This window comes from Mycteria americana, chromosome 6, assembly GCF_035582795.1.
Source record: "Mycteria americana isolate JAX WOST 10 ecotype Jacksonville Zoo and Gardens chromosome 6, USCA_MyAme_1.0, whole genome shotgun sequence".
NCBI classification, from domain to species: Eukaryota; Metazoa; Chordata; class Aves; order Ciconiiformes; family Ciconiidae; genus Mycteria; species Mycteria americana.
The window spans coordinates 54,885,849-54,905,465 of record NC_134370.1 but is presented as its reverse complement, the minus strand read 5'-3'; the positions used below and the strand labels follow the sequence as shown (position 1 = coordinate 54,905,465).

The 19,617-nt window shown below is 39.6% G+C and overlaps 1 protein-coding gene across 1 annotated transcript in view; it reads right to left on the bottom strand.

Moving 5' to 3' along the window:
• ALDH1A2 (aldehyde dehydrogenase 1 family member A2) overlaps nucleotides 1-19,617 on the bottom strand; it is a 211,105-nt gene that overhangs the window by 22,066 nt on the left and 169,422 nt on the right. Inside the window, exons 3-6 of the mRNA XM_075505906.1 lie at nucleotides 9,344-9,448; nucleotides 9,006-9,146; nucleotides 7,257-7,386; nucleotides 1,333-1,394 (exon numbers count right to left, since the gene is read on the bottom strand). Of these exons, the coding sequence (XP_075362021.1) occupies nucleotides 1,333-1,394; nucleotides 7,257-7,386; nucleotides 9,006-9,146; nucleotides 9,344-9,448 (438 nt within the window). The remainder of the gene's footprint in view (nucleotides 1-1,332; nucleotides 1,395-7,256; nucleotides 7,387-9,005; nucleotides 9,147-9,343; nucleotides 9,449-19,617) is intronic.

Genomic DNA, 19,617 nt, shown 5'->3' with positions numbered 1-19,617 from the left:
TTGAAGTTTTGGAGGACAAACTGGGGGGAAGAATAAACAAGTATGGTAAATGGCTGGGTACCCTGAACAAAGAGTTTTACAAATCTAAACTAAATAAATCCTGCTTTTGGCATGATCTTCAGCCCGTGGCAAAGTTTCTTCAACAGATCTGTAAGTTAAGCTCAATGAGAGATGTCCAGCAACTTTGGGGTTAGATGTTGGGGTTGTCATTTTGCAAATGCTTATCCATGTGCTTGGCTGAAGAATGGGGACAGAGCTGTGGAATCATTCACTCGTAAGGACCACTTGCGAGTCAATTTAGGAGAGTGCGTAGGTGTTTGCAGGACGGGTGTAGCCACAGACTCTCTGAGTCGTTTGCATGTTTCTCTGGGTTTCTATGGAATGCCAAACACAATAGCCACCCCTTAACAAACACATGAAATAACAACAAATATAAATAGGGAAAAAGGGCTTAACATGGTTAAAGCAATCTTTTCTGGCTGCTCCTCTTTTAATGGAATTGCTGCATGTTGCTGTTTAGTGGCTTTGTGGTTAACATGAACAAAACAAAAAAACCAACATCAACAAAAATTTCAGAGAATGTCCTGATTAGTTCCCCAGTGCTTTGTCAAGGAAAAAAGCTTCCACACAATATTTTAATAGCTATATGTGAGCCTCCCATTGAAATTTCTGCCAAAGTCAGTTAACTGGTTCTTCTGAAAAAGTTAGCTTCTCAGTGTAATTCCCATGCAGTGTTCAGCAAGAGTATATTAAGGATGTATATTGGGGTGTAGGGGGAGTATTAGATTTGATGAAATGCTGTGCTTCTCTCTCATAACAAATAAAACAAACATTTCATGTCTTTTATTAGCTACACAATGTTAATTGTAATGATACATCTCCTGGAGTTTCCTTTTCTCCTCCAGCCTTGTAAAAGAAATAGCAGGAAAGAATGGAATTAAAATGCACCACATTCTCCCAGGAACTGAGGAGCCTGTTAAATCACAGTAAAACCTAAATAAATAAAAAGACTACCACAGCAAAGCATCAATTTTCTATAAGTTGTGTGAACATCCATAACCACTGACAGCATATTAACACTGTGTTTTGCTTTGCTTGTTTTAATCATGAGAATTCTATGACTTGAGAACTTAACTCCTAATAACAGAGCCTAAACCCTATTAGCATGTTCAAATAAGCATTTGCAGGGAGGCTGTTAAAGATATGTCAACAATATGAGCTCAGCTTTTTTCGTAATGGAAAACACACATAGCTGAGGACCGTGTTTTATGTGTCTTTAAAGAGAGCTGGTTCAAATGAAAATAAATAGAAAGCGCTAGTAGAGATACTCACAGGGATGATCTGTCCACACACTCCGATGGGTTCGTGTCTTGTAAACGTAAAATAATCTCCATCTGAAACAGATGAGCATGGTTACTCTCAAGTGCAGTTTGACTTGGCAGAACAAAAAAAAAAAATAGAGGGGGGGGGAAAGCTCTAAGTATCAGCCTTTGATGGCAGTAAAAGAAATAAAGAAGCCATGGAAATGTTTTTTCATGAGCCAGCATGGGAAACCTAGGTTCAGGAGCAACCTAATTGTTCTTTCTGTAGAACAAAGGAAGCAGGCATCCCATCCGAAAGTAACCTGCTTTGTTTCTTGGAAAAGAGGACAAGCTGTACGGCACAAAAAAGGGCAGTAGCCAGGAAGCCTCTGCTGATTTCAGGGTGAGAGATGTGAAGGAAGAGTCACAAAGGCAATTTCCTGAAAGGCATGACTAGAACACAGCAATGTAAAGGTATATATAGAAGCAGATGTGGGATAATAGAATAACATACATCTCGCTCACCTTCCATTGAAGACAGAGGCAATTTGAAGTAATGGAATGATATACCACACGCTGTACATGTGGAATGAAGAGGAGAAGCCTGTGACTGATGTGTAATTGAACATAATTTACTGCAGAAGACAACACTAAGGAGAATACAGGGGTCATCATATAGCCATGCTCTGATAGCTGACTTGTAGAACAAGGCCTGTATCAGAAATGGCCTCAAGCTAAACAGGCAGTCAATTTAAGTTGACAGGGAAAAGTTGGATGCAGCTAGAAAACAAGACATCAGAGAATAAGAAAAGTTTTCACAAACCTTTTGGGCAAGGTGGAGGTGAATAAATAAATGAAGAGACCAAGTCACTGGAAATGTGGAAATTATGGGCTTTTCTCACTGGACTTTTGACAGAAATAAGAATATTGACTAAGAAAGATCCTAACAACAAAGATGCAGGAAAAGCAGACTGCATGTTCACAAACAGCAGGTGTGGATGGTATGAGGCTAAAGGGAATTACTTAATTAACTCTCTGATCTGGTAATTATTTTTAAGGTCCTGATGAACAAAAATGGCAAAAAACTCTAGGGGTGAGAGGTATCATTAATTAAAGTGAGTGCTACGCTAGATCTGCGGTCCTTAACTAAAGCACTGTTGAGCTCAAGGCAGCCTGAGTCAGGTCATGAAATAAACAGATCTGTGATTTGGGGTCAGGCCTGTGGTCTGTGGGAACCTTTCACATGGCCCGGCCTGCTCAGAGAGGCAGGCCTCTGTGCTGGCTCATTTTGCACAGCTGGTATAAGTGACTGTCATGGGGGGTGATGGAGTTCATGCTCTTTCACAAAGCTGCATGGTTGTTGCTGCTTCAGCACTTGCCTGTGGTCTGGGAGTACATGCTGAGGTTATACATGCTGTGATACGATGTAGGTTTCCTCCCAGTTGATAAAGAGCACGAAAATGATCTGCTCTGTGTGGGGACCGGTTAAGGTATTGTCGAACCATCAGCTTTGTTAGTGTGCTTGGCCGGCATCTGTGCAAAGTAGATTGATAGCACTTCTGTACCTAAATTGAGTCTTGTAGCTGTATAAACTAGCTCTAGCTCAAACCACCTTTGAGTTTAGGTCAAATGTTTTTCAGTGAGGCTACAGCTGAGGGAAGGGCTACGCTAAAGGCATGAGCTAATGTGCCTCTTGGCCTGGAGTGGTTGGACATCTAGAAAAACTTGAATCTCTTTACTTAGAAAAATAATTTCAACTAAGTATGTGGTAACGATGAGAAGGTTACCTAGGCTCAATCACAGGAGTTGATTTACCAGCATAGGAAATGGTCAGACAGAGGAAGGGAGTAAGAGGAGGAGAGATTACGCTGCTTTTGCTCCCATTGTCACTGCCCGATGCAGGGGTATGTGCTTTCCTTCACATGGTGTGAGAGCATGTGTGCAGCTATGGCCTCTACCCCATTCAGTCTGGAGCTGCAGCCAGCCTTGTTCAATATCAGGGAAAGACCTAACTTCACAATGGAGAGTACATTTTGGGAACCCACTGCAATGTCCTGTACTATACATCTGGTATCAATAAATGGGTTAATTCATAAAGCTTCTTGGGCTTAAGTAAAGACTTCAACTTGAATTCGATTAGAAATAACTTATTTTCAGGGCTGCTTATTTCTGTACATCTACTTTACAGGATTTGCTCAGTAGAAACCTGAGCTAGGGTAGCTAATATATCAGCTGGGGGCCAGATACAGAATAATTATGAGAAAAGTAACAATAGTCTGCAACCAAGACAAGGGACAGAACAGAGGAAATAAAGGAGGGAGGGAGAGATAGAAAAGAGATTCACATCAGGAAAAGGAGGAACAAAATAGTTGATCAGTCGGTTTGCTCTGCATTGACAAAATGTCATTGCACCATTTTGATCTCTAGATGCTTAACAAGTTCCCAGTGGAGATGAGAATATTTGTTTCACAAATTGAGATGATCAGTTTGATTTTCTAGGTTATCTTTCACAGATACTAGCAGTGGTTCACAGACCATAGGAAGAATCATCAGACCAGACAGAAGTAAAGTAGAAACCAAAATACAGAGAAGTATATACAGGCAAAACTAAGTGCTCAAGAGGCACATAAAGGAGTCAGCTAAAAATACCATCTTGTACTTGGTAGTACTGTGAGAGGTGGATTCTCAGCCAGAAGGATGGTGACAATGTAACAGTAACACAGTTATGTTAGCACTGTCTGACTTTAGATTGTCACTGCATAATCATTGCCACATGTCTGCATGCTTCATAACATAAAGTTATACATAACCTGAACCTGCTTGCCAAGTCAGACAAATGGTGGTTAATTCTACCGAATGTGGGCAGAACGTTCTCTGCAGAGCAATACCTCCCATGCAGAGTTGCTTGCCCTGCTTTCTTCCACTAGACTCTAGACAGCTGCCCTTTTTGACACCTACTTCCAAAGTTCATCATCCACAGACTTACTGTTAAGATGGGATTTTTGAGGTTGCTTTTTAACAATATCTTTGTGAACATATGTGACTTGAAGTTAGAAGCTTCAGATGCCTCTGGACAGGCCAAAGACGTATCTAAGAGCTGCCTTGTCCATAATGTAAAATAAGCTGTTACCATGGCAAAATAACTCAGGATTGATGAAGTGAATCACTTTTTCTGAACAGTGAGCATAGAAAGCTCCCCTGTGCTCAGAAATTAAATGGGAGACTTTTAAAATGTTTTAGAGTTTTAAGATTAGTTTATACATGTCATGCTAATGACACTTATTCTAAGATGCTATTGCTGATGACTCTTACTCTTACCCTTCTACTAGCTGGCAGCCAGAAGAACATTGCCTGAGAGGGATCTGACAGTCTGATCCCACATCCAATCTAAAAATCTGTTTTAAAAGGTTTTTTTTTTTACTATTCTCAGCTGATGTAAACTGGCATTCTTCAGTCCTCACTGATATTAATAGAGCCAGATCAGTTTTCAGCTGCTTACTACCTGGCCCAAAGATTTTTATTTTTTAATCAGAAAGAAAGCCCCATTTATCCAGGGATCTCACTGTGAGACAGCAATACTTTCCACAGATGTGTTTGCTCAGATTTCCATCAGGAGTCTCCGTCCCGGATATTTTATTTGCATAACAATCATTATACAGTCACATGCCTCATATAGCAGGACACAGCAAACAAGTGGGTGAGGAGAGCCAAGTTGGTCCTTTAAGCTGTATCATATCATATATTGATTTAAAGATACATTTTTGCTTGCATTCAGTTTATTAGTTTAACAGTTTCTAGTCTAGCCTCTTTCTGTTTTAATTTAAATCATCAAGGCTTTATGCATGGGAGCAAGCAAAGGGCAGTATGAAGGTTTTAGCAGCTCTGGGACCAAAAGGAATGTGATTGTAAAACACACTGTTCTTCTTCTACTTGTCTATCACTTGCCTATTTTTATTTTAGAGGAAAAGAAAACCTCAACAGAAACAGATGAAAGATTTATTAGCATACTGAACAAAAGAGGAGGAGATTTAATAGGGTTTTTATTTTGATTTTGTTGTCTTGTTTGGTTTCTGTTGATGAGCTGATGGTAAAGAGCACCATTGTTTAACACTGGCCTTGCTCTAAAGTAGCTTTATGAGAATGACAAATTTATGGTCTGAAACTAGAGGAATACAGAGGAGTGTTAAACCAAGCGGAAGAACTAATTGATACCCTGAAAATCTGTGAATGGACTTACAATTCTAGACTACTGATAACTGTGTTTGTCAGCACTGAAGTTTGCATTTAGGAAGGTCTGCTGAAAATGTGCCTTCCTCTCCCTCAGCGTAGCCCACCTCACTGAAAACAAAATCAGGGTTTTCATCTGATACGCTATGTGAGGACAAGAATAAGCAGAGAATATTTACTCTCCTTAACCTGGCAATGCCTTTTGGTAACTGACCTAAATTCTGTGTACCTGCAGGCTAATGAGTGAGAAGGAGGCATTCACTGACCAGGGAGAAAGGGATTAGGGAACAGGAAATTTGCTGAATATATGAATTTATGGTGTGCTCTGCACTTTTGCACATTTAAATGTGAAGTGCAAGGAGCAAAACCAGGATTTATGAATCTCAGCTTAAATGACTGTGGAAATCTTCAAGAGTCCTTACAGGAGAGTCTACACCTGAAATGTTAATATTGTAATTTCTTTGGTGAAAATATACTAGTGATGATAAACATCAGTCAGTAGACACTGCAATTTTAATAAGCTGAAACACCATGATGAATAATGCTGCAATAAGTGTTACATGATCTGTTTTCCTCCTGAAAATTTTGGGGCCACATTTTCAATTTATCTGCTTGCCTAACTTTGATAGTTTTGTGCTTTGCTGTACAGAGGCAAGCTAGTGTACTGCAGATATCATGTTACATAATGCAATTTTATGGAACTAGATGGGCAACAGCAAAATTCATTTACTTGTGAGTGTGCCTTCCTGGTCTCCTTCAGTGAAGTGTAATAAACATGCATGTGCAAGGAACAGCGTGCACCATGAAGCCAAAAATAATCCATAGAATAAATGTTAGTTTTCCTTACTGTTTTTCCAAAGATTTATTTTATGCAGGTAAAAGATGAGTACATTTATCTTAATGACTGCACCTGCATAAAATCATTCTTTGCTATCATGTGCCATTTTGCATAATTATAGCAGTTGGTACATCTAGTCCAGACTGCAAATGAATATGTTCACAACAGAAGATGCAGCCTGTATTTGTTAAACAGCTGGGAGGGAGGGGCAGGAGGAAGAGACTTGTTAAATAAAAATAATGGTAAGGATTATTTGTTTTCTTATCTCTTTAGCAAAAAATAAGAGCAGAATAACTAATTTCCTAGCACTCATAAAGATTTATCTCATATGTACATAATAAAACTCATCCCACTGAATAATTTGAAGAAGCATATATAACAAAATATATCTGATGCATATGTACAGTTCTCTATACTAACATTACAAACTCTCTCAAGGTATAAATGAATTTGGATCCAGTGTTAGTCTCAAGTAAAATGATTTGCATAGGCAGTAAGGAGACATATATAAACAAGATATATACCTAAGCATACCATTTCTTAAAGAGGCAGCTAACACTGTTGTCATGTGTTCCAAGGTATTTGTCAGGCTTATACCACAACTATTTTTGTAAGTGTAACAATATTTACATGTAGGTATTGAGCTATCTCCTTCTCAGATGGACACATGCAAAAGAAACAAAACACTCTTCGGGATGTGCATGTAGGGCATAACAATAGCAGGTCATCTAGTCCAGCCCTTGCTGACTTTTAAACATCTGCTTCAGCAACATACTACTCAGTATAAGACCAAAACAGGGTTCTCTTCTACCTTTCACGAAGCTGTAACCTATTAAGCCATTTGGCCATGAGGAGGTTTAGGTGCGTACCTGTGCTTTAATCCCCCTTACCTACAGGAATGGTCATTCCATGGATTTTGTCTGCCCAACCGGCATAATACCTCAGGGTTTTTATGACTCCCTGAAGATCTACATAGAAAGCTTGCAAGAAAGGTTTGCCACTGTTCAGTGATTCCATAGTCTAGAGGACAAGAAAAAGTTAAGAGATATAAGCACAGTAGCATTTTTAGACTATTGTACTTAAGTATTCACTGTCTTAACAGCTCTTCAATCACAACAGATTTTAATGAAGACCAACCAGTTATGCCTTGGCATAGTCTTAACCCACAAGGTTCAGAACAACTATCTGATCCCCTTTGTTACTTCTTTTTGCAAATGTGAACAAAAAGCATTGTCTTTAAAAAAAATCTGGTTCCTTCTGAGGTATTCTGGAATGACTACGATTTTAAGAACATGTGCGTGCGTGTGTGTTTATGTGTGTGTGTATGTGTCTGTCTGTCTGTCTTGTGGGTTTGTGTGTGTATCCACATGCGTGTACATGTGCCTGTGTGTATTTTGGACCTCATAGGCACTGTGTTTGGTCCAGATATATAAATGCTAAATTGCTTTAATCAGGAGCCAAGATAAAAATGCCTGTCAAACTAGGTTCTGTTATGATAATGATAACAGCTGAGAAAGGGCTCCTTGTAACCCCCATATTAATGATCTGAAGCCATAAAGAGAAGAATGGACATATCCCCCTTTATATAATTGATATGAATATAAAAATTTCTCTATATGGCTGCCAAAACTCCTGCTGAGGTCTGAGATATCTATACTGTACAGCCAGTTTATTTATTGCCATCAAATAAACAAACTCTCCTCTAGGGAAGCTCATAAATTAACAAGCTAATGTCCTTATTTTTAAGTTAATATTCCTCTTTTTAAAAATATCTTATAAGCTATCCTCTTAGGGGTTCCTAAGATCATTTAGCAAAAAGAATCCAATAAAATATCCTAAGATGTTGAGTAGCTTAACTCATTCTCGATAGCTGTCTAACAGAAATTGTTAAGAATGGGCAAAGTACGCCCATGTGTAACACACCAACCATCAAATGAGTTTCTATAGAGAAGAGTGGAGGCCTAATTCTGCACTGACTTATATCCCCAAGAGCAATTAATAGCATTGCCTGCAGTGCAATTCAGTGAAGAACTTGGCTCTAGAAATACAAATCAAATGACAGGCAGAGTAAACTTGATTTGCTGTGCACTTCCTTCTCCCTGTGGCGATTTTACAGTATACACTGGTGGTAAGATGATTTAAGTGTTGACAAAGCTGGAATTAAGACGTTCACCAGCTTAGTTCAAAGCACTTGACATGCGGAAAACAACATTAACAATGCCTCTGTTTAGATGGCTTCATACGTGAGTGAAATAGTGCAATACCCAGAATTCATGTTCCCAGTTGAGTGTCAGTAAGCGTTTCACCTGCCATTTCATTAATATCTGCACAAATCACTTCACTCAGTGCTCCATTTTTTATTTTAGAAAAGTTACAAGCGCGCATAACAGGCATACACGTATATGCACACCCATTCATTTGTCTGATGTCCAATTTAAAGCTAATTTGAGTCAATTGGAAAACTCTTGTTGACTTTTATGAGCTTTGGATCAGGTCTTAAGTAGACAGTCAGCCATCTTAGCCATCAAGCTGAGTGTAGTTTTCCAATATAATTCATATTAACACATTTATGAACTAATTTTCTCTCAGAATGTAAAACTGACAGGTGATTTGACTGTTGATTTTCATATGCCACTTACAGCAAGAATTGCCCTGTCTCTTTCGACCAAGTCTGCTAGCTTATCCAAAAGATGGCCTCTTTCGGAAGCATCCATTCTCCTCCAAACTGAACCTAGAGAAAAAGCAAGGCGAGCTGCCCTCACTGCTTTGTCAGTATCAACCTGTCAAGAAGGAAGAAAAAAACCAAAGTCACTGAGGTAAATAACATTACCAGGCTTATGAAATTTGCTGTTGTACAACCTTAGTCACATGATGGGTTTTGGAACCGTGATAGATAAAAGAACTGTCCAACAGTGCTATTCTGGACCTGTTGCTTTGATCTATTTATACACTTCTACCCATTCATGGGATGCATTACCTTGTCAGCTTCCTGGATCTCACAGATCTGCTCTCCTGTTGCTGGATTATATACTGGGAATATTCTCCCACTTTCAGAATTTTGCCACTCATTATTGATGAAAATCTAGAAAAGGAAGAAAAGTCATCAGTCCTCCTGCATGAACAAACAGTAATGTATATAACAACAAACTCCTGGGAAAGGCTGCATATTCCAATACAAAACAGTTGAAACTTATTTATGCCTGTGAAGATCACAGTTTTCAAGAGTTCAGGCTCAGGGTCAGCCCCTGATGTCTTTCTGTATTCTGTGGCAGTGTTACTATAGAAGCAACATCAAACTCTAAATAACTTGGTTGACATTCAAATTTGGTTCAAATACTGTAACAAATAAACTAAAAAAAGAAATACCTGTATCACAGAAAAAGCCTTGAAACTGCTGGAGACAAGACAAGGATTTGGAGTAATCATTCAATTCAGTAAGTAAACATTTGGTCACTGATACAACCCAGTCAAGGCTGAATAATCTCAAACATCACAGTTCTTCAATACACAGTCAGTTGATTATGGCTACAGTGATGGCTTGCAGCACAGAATTAACTTGCTTATCTGCTTGGAACAATGGAAATTGTTAAATTCGCTCAGTGTTGACATCATTTTAATTGTCATGGGCAAACCAAATTTGAATTTTAATGGTGCTGACAACAGCTGTCTTGAGAGAGGTAATGACAAATGAGTTTGTTTAAAGTATATTTTTACTTGTAGCTGCATACATGCCAGTTATTTTCTACTGAATGACTTTCAAGAAGAGGATGCGATTATTTATCAGCAAATATGAAATAAGTCACTCTAGGAAAACAACTGAGTGAAAGGTTTTCCGGCTATTCAGACTCTTCCTGTCCTTGAAATCTTTCTAAGAACAGAACTGTTCAGAAAGCCCAGGCACCATATGGGTTCCTTGGTGTTGAGGTATCAATGTTCTTTCATTGTATTCCATGAAATACAACTTTAAATGTGTAAGGGGACATTCTGGCCTCATTGAAATCAATGGGAATTTTACCACTGACTTCATTGGAGGCAGGAGTTCCCCCCTAGGTAGAAGAAATGTTCACCACCCTTTTTTGCATGAGGGATTAAGTTGTGTTTATAGAGACAGGGACCTTTCTCTAGTTGAAACAAAGCAAAGCCCCATACAGATCCTACGACTGTGGATGAGTAGAAAGTTGAGGAACCCTTTGAAAGATTCAGGAGTCTCAGTTCTAATCAGAGATAGTTAGGTGGTAGCAACTGGCCTATCTTTTTAGATCATGGCTACGGAACAAGAATGATACATTAAGCATCAGTCCAGCTTCCTCACAGGACCACCATAGATGCTGGGACAAAAACCTGTCCCACTGATTAGACAGACTAAACATCACAAACGACTTGTCCAGAGTAGTACTTTGCCACCTCTTCAATCTTGTGCTTTCTGCTGTCTTACTACCATGCAATAAAGAAGCTGTTACCTTTGTACTGGTACATGGCTCAGGTCAGCCAGATGATCTCAGGGAGATGATGGAAGACAGTTCATGTGTAAGGACTTTGCTTAAATGGTGTCAGGCTGTTGGTTCCTTTTTTGTTTGTTTTCTTCATAGCAAAGTTTGGTGTGGCAAAACCAGAACAAAAAAATTACATGTTTTTCATGTGGAAATGAATGGAATGTGATATCGGTCCTTTCTAGTCAAAGAATAGTATGATATGATTATAGATCAGCTGCTGATTTTTTAGGCTTGGAATACTACAATGAGGATAGCCGCGCCAGCCTGCCAACTAAATAGTTTAAAACTTACTCTAACTTAAGTGGTTACAACTTGTCTGATGGCAAAAAAAGCATCAGCATCAAAATGCTGGGTGTCTAAGGAAAGAGGATCACCAAAGCTTTAATGTATCTGTAAGGAAGGAAGGAAACAAGTAGAGAGCTAGTCATAAATTGATGAGAAGAAACTGAGCTAGGAAAAAAAACAACACTATTCTAGCAAAAAAGCAGCCAAGAGAAAATACAGTCAAAACACTCAAGATGAACAGTTGCAACACCAAAGGGTATAAAGTGTCTGCAAAAGAAAAGAACATGGTGAGGACACCAGTGTGCCTGTGCATTTTAGAGAAAGTAAAGAAATTGCACACTCATATTTGCACATGAAGGCAAAGATGCACCTGTAGAGTTTTCTGTTGCCAGATATGAGCTTGCTCAACCTATTCTCCAAGCCAAATGGAAGCCATGTAGCTGTGTTCTTCTCAGCAGGGCTTATTAACTCAGGCTCAGTGCCACACTAACTGCAGTGACATAGCTTCTGGTTCAGAGCTGACTCATGTCCAGCTGACTCAGGACATGGGCAGAAGGAACCCGCGCCTGCCTGGAAAAGACCCTGGCAATATAGCAACTGTGCATAAAACCCAACAATTACATGTGGTTTTGCTTTTATGGATGTATTTGCATTGTGTTTCCTCATCTTCCCTGTGCCTCTAGCCTCAGGTACTTTGCTGTGTGCCCTTCCATCCATTTCAGAGTCCATCCTTTCTTTACTTCCCCCTAAACTTTTTGTTTTGGTTTTCAGAGGTAGCTGAACCCAGGACCTAGCACACCATTTCCCATCTATCACTTGCTTTGCACACTGTATTTATCTTGAACCTGTTCATGTCCTTGGACTGTAAGCTCCTCAGACCGTGGGTGGTGTCTTCCTGCTCAGTGATTACACTGCTTTGCAAACCTAAGTATTGGCCCCATTAGGACATTTTGGAGCTAACCCAGCCAAAATAAGATAATGAAAGAATCACCAGTATGATCTCTAGTGACTAACACCATAAGCTGAAATCCTCTGGTGTATCATTGTCACTTTTTAGACTGTAAGTGAAACAAAGAAACTTTGAGATCTGTGACCTGTGTGGAAGAAGGATTTTACTGTCATCCTTTCCATTGAGTTCAATGGAGTTAACTCCATGCCCAGAGTGTGTGTGGGTGTGCTGAGGAGGGAGGGGAAGGGAGAAAAGCTTGCAGCTTCAGGAACAGATGGCCAAAGGAGATGTAAGGATGTTTGTTTAAGGTTGCAGTATGTACATAAACACACAGGTTCCTCGTGTGATCTGTCTTGAAAGAATAAAACAGTTAGGTTGAGTACAAGAACCTGAGAAGTAGAGGCAACCGCAATTCAGTACTCTTCTCTTATAGAAGTGGTCTGTCCTTTTTTAAAAAGATTAAAAAATGTAACTACAGTCTGCTGGGATAAACACCTATCATCAGGTTTGCTAGTACACAGGACACTTATTTGTTCTTAAAATACGTTTCACCATAGGAATAATAGTGCCTTGGAATTACAAAAGAGTGTTGCAATTCAAGCTGACTGGAACTATAAGGTGTATTATTTTATTGAATGCTCCATTTATCCCACAAATTTAGAAAAAGAACAGTAATAGCAAATATTTCAGATAGGACATGAGAAGGATCTATTTGGCATAAAGTTAGAATTGAAGGCAAGAGAAATTGCTACTGTTAATGGTTAATGTTAGTTTCTTCCTGTTCCACTTTCTATAAACAAGGTATTGCCTATACAAGCTCATTACTGTAAACTGAGCACATTTAAATTGGCAGTAAAATCAGAGTATTTACTCTAGTGCACAAATAAAGTACCTAGTCCCATGTTTTGGAACAGTTTCAAGTCTTGAAATGCAGCAGCTGGCAGCTTTACAAGCAAAACCTTACACTTAAATAATTCACTTTTGAAAGTTTTAGGTGTTCTGTGTCAGGTAGTACCATTCAGCAGATATTCCTACCACCAAGACGCAGATTCTTTTGCAATAAATTTGCATTCACAGGGGCTTTTATAACTCTTCCAGCACTAGTGACTCCAATGGCTGTTGATTAAATGTATATATCCTGTACATTTAATCTGACTTTCATTATGGCCACTTCGTAAAAATGCCATGAAATGGACAAGCGATGACACATTGCAAGAACAAGGAATCCCTGCAAAGCCTCAAATTGGGTTTTTTTCTGCCTTATTTATAGTGACCATGGTAAAGGCTAACTCTAAATCAGGGAGAATATTTGACAGCAAATGTTCCTATCTATGGATTATATATAACCCATCCTAAACACCAGATGAAAAAGGGGTAACCCTAGAAAAAAGAAGGGCTTGCTTCCATGTAAATCATGCTACAAATTGGACAACACCCAGTGAGTTCATTGTTCAACCTCAATTGTGAAGGCTATTCACATTTACTATTCCCCTGGAATCAATGTTAATTAAGGCTGACTGGGGCTATAAATCAGCCTTTGGTTTTTACAACTTAATTCAGCATTAAGCATATATATGTAAATAAAAGGTAACTGATTAACCACTTGAGTTTTCCAGGAGTTACTGAGGTAATTTGTTTTTGTTTGAGTCCTAGTGTTACCTTTTGTGATTTGCAGTAAGGAAAAGAAAAAGTATATAGTATGTCATGTATTTGCTATGCGGTATTGTGAGTAGTTAAATAATCTGGCCTGTTGGGTGCTATCAACAGAACTGTGCCAAAATGGAAAGGGAAGAAGGGAATACTTGAAAAATTTTGGAACACATGAACATTTAGTTTGCCACCTACTCTCAGTAGAGCCAATAACTGCAGTACTGTCAGAGCAGGAAGAGAAAAGGCAAACCTTCCTGTTTTACTTAGGTGTCCTTGTCAGTACAGTGATTTGGCCAAGAACAAACACAACTGGCAAAACAGACAATGCCTCTTATAAGTGAGGAATCTGGCTGTAGTTGGTGTACAATGGTCTAAGGAGGAAACAAAATACTATTTGTTCACTAGCAATGCTGCCTAAGCCAACATGCAGACCAGGGCAGCAGCTCAGGTAGTGGGTGGGTAAGGTGTGTATGTGTGTGGGATGGGCAAGTTTCAAACGGGTCTTACAGTGTAATAGGTGCAGTTTGAAGCTCCCCATTGCCCCTGTAAATGTGCCCTTGAACTGTGATCATTCTCATGAGATCTCATCGTAAAGGTCTCTTGATAATTTCTGTTCCTTTCCATGGAGAGGTCATGGTATTTTCCTAAAAGAACAGGCACATTCCTCCTGATACTGACAATAACCGTCTTCCTCACACACACGTGTTCTCATAGACCTTTTGATAGAACTTTGCAAGATAATGGTCTCACCACGTATTTGCTAGGTTCAAATTCTGCCCGTGGTTAATTACATGCAGCCACTGTTGGCAGAGTTCCATAGGACTAATCAAGGAAGCAATCTGACCCATCCTTCAGGGCACATGACTGTTCAGAGCCTTTGAGATACCATATCATACAAAAAAGTATACAAAGGAAAAGTAAAAGTCAAAGTTATCATGTAAAAAGCCAAGTTACTTTGAGACTCTGCTGACATGTCGTTGGAAGGAAATTATATATTGCATTTTGCGTAAGACCTGCATTTCAAAAGCGTTATGCACTGAGTTCAATAGCATTTTTGGATGCTTATCAGTGTTGAAATGAAGCCAAGAATAAATGTTTTTAGCATAAAGCAAAGCAAATTGAGCTTTGCAAATAAACAACTACAATATCTTGTTTAAGTAGGCACCTGTCCCAGTTGGCTTGCTAATAATTAGCAACTTAATGCTCATTTCAAACCATGCAGGTAATTGGAGTGATAAGTATTCAAAGAGAAAGGGATATGTACAAAACCAGGCTGAACAATCTAATCTGCAATGCAGCAGTAGCAAAATTTAGAGCAGGGAGAAAATGGATAGGATTTTGTTTTAATCACTATTTACCAGAAAGGAAGTACAAAACAACTATCTTTGTGGGTGTGTGTATAAATATAATTAATGAAAATGCAGCACGGAACTAATACCTCCTTTGCAGCTCTTAGTTGAATGAGATTTGGTTTCATGGCACTACAGATTCCCTCTGATGTTCACCCACGGGCTAGCCCTGGATTTGGAAAATGGAACTGATTTTTAAATTCACTGGGGATTCCTGCATGCTCATTGCCTCTCTTTTTTGTATTGTATTCTCTGAAAACATATAGAAAAAAAGTAATTTGGGCTCCTTTAATTCATAAGAGTAATCAACACAGGTGGCAACAATGTAACTTTTCATTTCCTTTCTTGAAACTGTTCTCAGATGATGTGCGAGTGAAATGATGATCTACGTTCTTAATTCGATATTGCTTAGTGATGATGTCATCAGACATTTTCTTCAGGCTCCCCAGCTGTATAAGTAAGAACTTCAGCCAGTGGACAGACAGTGGCCTAGCATTCAGCTCTTTGGAGGTGGAATTATTTTCCCATGGATTTAATAAACAATGTTTTTGTGCTGTTGCAGCTCCAGAAATGTTTTTTGGTACAGGAAGAGGATTTTAACATCCAAATAATAATGGCTTCCCACAGGAGATATGGTTCTGGATGAATGGAGGAAGGAATGGGAATTTCCTAACTCAATTGATTTAGTAGCTGGTTATAGTTTCATTCCATCAAAGATCTTTTTTTCATATGTGACTTTCTCCTTAGAGAGCCTTTGACATTAAATCTGCAAGGGTGGGGGAGGGGGCATCAGATGCCAAAGTACTTTATAAAAGAATCACAGCTGTTCGGCCCTCAGCATCTTCTCATAGCTGGAGGAATTAAGAAATACATAATGGCACTTTTTTTTTTGGTGGGGGGGACATACAACAATTTTAGAGGCATGCAAAAAATCCAGCAGCAGCATTTCCCTTGGTAAATACTGCATAACATCACAGATACCGGGCACCTGTGCCTCAGTATGGTCAGGAAATTTCATATCCTTTCCCATCTCAGCAACTTCATTTCCTCTCCTTTGGAAACATTTCAAGAGTCCTAACGATTAGTACAATTGTAAGGGAATGAAGTAGAAGGGATTGCCAATCAGAGGTGCAGCTTGTTTATTTTCTCAAGCTTTGTTTTCCTTCACTTTTATGGCTGTCTTGATACAACAAATCTCTCACATTCTAGCCAGAGCATGTTTGCGGGGCACTCCTGGGAGTGACTGGAAACCAACAGCTGGCTACAGAATCAGCAAAAACCTGGTTTATAAGTAGGCATTAGGAAAGCAAAAGCCAACCGCAGCAGACTGATTGCTGACTGGCCAGCGATTGATCAGCAGTGCCATTTTATTTTATTTTTAAGAAGGGGATTGTTCAGGTGAACAGCAAGAGTCACTGCTCCTTGCTGGCAGTCCACAAATCATGAGTAATGGTCCACAGACTTTGAGGCCAACCTCCCCAAATATTCTCAGTGCAGAATCCTGCTTCTCAAGGCAATCCGCAAATGAGCCTTTCATTGGGCAGTGCCAATGACTGCATCGCTTTCAAACGATACACCTACATAAATCAAGGCAGGCTGGCTTGCTTGAGCAGACAAACAGAAATGGTTATCATGTCGTTCATTATAGTTATCACAGAGCAATATTAGTCCTGCAGAAGTTACCCAGATTTTGGTTCTTGTAATGAGATGCCTTTCAACTGTGGAGGAACTGTAATTGTTTTAAGAAGAGTAACAGTGAACTGTACATGAGTAACACTGAACTTTGCACTAAATTTAATTCTGGCAAGCAAGCTCCTGTGGACGTAGCTGGTTTTCAGCCACTAGAGGTCCAATCCCACCCACAGTAAAATAAAAGGAAAAATCCATCTGGTTTCAGTGGGAGATGAATCAGGCCTCAGTTGATGAAAAGGAAGCAATGGCAACAGCCTCCAGAGGGGTGTTTGTACTGGGAGACAAAGCTGTTTCACTGGAAACTTGACACCTGCTCTAGAGCCTATGAGGTCTGCAAGGGCCAAACAAAACCAGAACGTGTTGATTTTTATTTTTTTTTCTTTGGCTGCTGGGTTGTCCTGGCTCCTTCCCTCTCCTTACCTCACCCCCCCCCCCCCCCCAAAAAAAAAATTATTTGAAAAGGAAGAGCAGCTCTTTTCTAAAGCTATGTGTGTTTTGGGGTGCTTGGGTTTGTTTAAAACTCATTTGGACCTCAGAGCCAGAAGGATGATGTCATGGCTTTTAGACACAGTCTACCATAAATGGGGGTTTCCCTCATAAACCCAACCTTGAAATTTCACTCAAGAAATCTAGACTCCAAACTTCAGAGTGTACTGAGAGGGTTGGAGAATTTAAAACATTTACAAACATATTACAGCAGGATGGTAAAAAAGTGGAATCGGAAAGAAAATGCACAAGAAGTGAGTGAAGCTGCTCTGGTTTAGCTGTCAGCGCAGCAGTATGTCAAAATCTAGTAGAATTATGTTTATGCAACCCGAGTCCTGTGCCAAAGGTACATATCTGGATGAGAAGACTAGAGTGTTCAGCTTCTCTGGATGTAACTTCCAAGTAGCAAGGCCTGAGCCAAGTCTATTGAAATCAAAACCAGTCCTTGACATCAGTGGACTTCGGATCAGAAGACAAGTGTTTAAATAGGTGAATGCATCAAGGTCTCAGTGACATTTCAGCACGTGTAAATGAAGTCAGGCTTCAGCGTGGCAGACATAAGCTGGAGGAGGATTCATGTGATCTAGCACCTAATGGTGGCACCTAATGCAGAAGCTGAAGTCTCCTTCCGGTCGCCATGGGGTGGGAGGAGAGAGAGAAGCGCTCCCTGAGGGCAGTACCCACTGCCTCAGCCGTGCTCAGTCACCCCCCCGCCCCCTGTAAGGCCCTGTCCCTCCAGTGGCTGTTGCACTGGCCCACTCACCTAGACATCTTGTTTAGGTGCTTAAAGGTAGATATGGCAAGTCCCCCGCTGAGCCAGCCTAGTATAGGTTTGGGGAATGGTACGCTAGGAAATGGGCGTGACTTGGAGGAGAAACTGGGGGAATCCAGGTCTCTGAGCAGCAAATGGAATCAGAGAAAGGGCTTGAAGCCTCCTGTCAGTCTGCTGTGAAAGTGGAATGTAACATGATTTTTTTCTCCCCTATGTCCCAAATCCCTCACACCAAATGTTTGACCTGCCTGTCTTCCTGTCTTAATTAGTCTTCTGTCTTTCTGGGAGCTGGGTCTGTTCTTTTGCAAATGGCAGCACATCAGACAGAGGAAACCTGTCATGTTTATTTTCTAAGCTGTAGGGGGCACCCATTTGAAAAAACTCCCAGCTTATCTAAACGTTTTTGTTTGTATGATTTTGAATTAGGAAGTGTGAGTAATTAGTTAAGAAGATTAAATAAGTCTTAACAACATGCAGTAGCATGCTTACTTTCCTCCTCCCCGCCAAGTATTTCCTGCACAAAACCCAGGCTGCCAAACTGTGATGATACATTTTTCTATTTTAGTTTCTCACTGTGCCACATGCTGATATAGCATCCGTTATTTCAATTCAGTCTCATTAAAGGGATTATTTTGCGCCTGGTTGTTCAAGAAAATTAATCTAAAGAGAAGAAACTTCAGATTGTATTGTCTGTTGAACTATACCCACCACAAACATTTTACTCTTTTTGGCTGCCTTATTAAACCTGTGGGAAGAAACTTTACTTACAGCACATAAAGGCTTTCCTCAAAGTAATTTCTACTTTTTTTTCAGTTAATGAAGAATTTATTTGCTGTTAGTAGCACAATACAGGAGCAATAACACTTTCACATAGCTCAGGTAATATTTCATGTATTCCTAAGAAACTAAGCTCCTAAACTTTACTTAACCTCTCAATTGTGGCACTTTCTTTAATTGCTGGAGAAGAACATTTACTGTCTTGCTTAGCACTGCATCAGAAAACATTGTTTCTGAAGCCAGGATGACTAAAAAGTTAAGTATGCTCTATATTTCCACTAATAACAAAGAAAGGCCATCACTGAATGATTTAGGTAAGGATGGCAGTGTGTTTTAAGGAGTATGATCCTTTATGTCACTTACTGCAACTTAAAAATGAAATAATGAAAGATTTCTAAAAATCCATTAAATCAGGAGCAGAGAGGAGGGAGTATTTGTTTACAGAATCAATTATTGGGCTGTCACTGGGTATTAATGAAGTTGTGGCTATTAAGAACTTGATCCTGGAAACCCTTCCACAAGCACTCATTTGAAACGGTGGGAATGAGGAGGGGTTTTTACAAACAAGAGTAGTATTAGTCTGTATAGTTTTCCTGTGTTTTGCATCGTTTGTGCATTGCAAGTCTTGTGTGCTCATTATGTGTGACATAAAACAGCGTGGTCTATTTATTTGTACATGGGAAAACATGTTCTGCCATTTAAAAGAATCCAGCTGATCATCACTTGTAGGTAACTGCCATTTTAAATGTTCATCACCAAAGAACAAGTTCTTACTTAGATATTAGCTATGCTGCATAA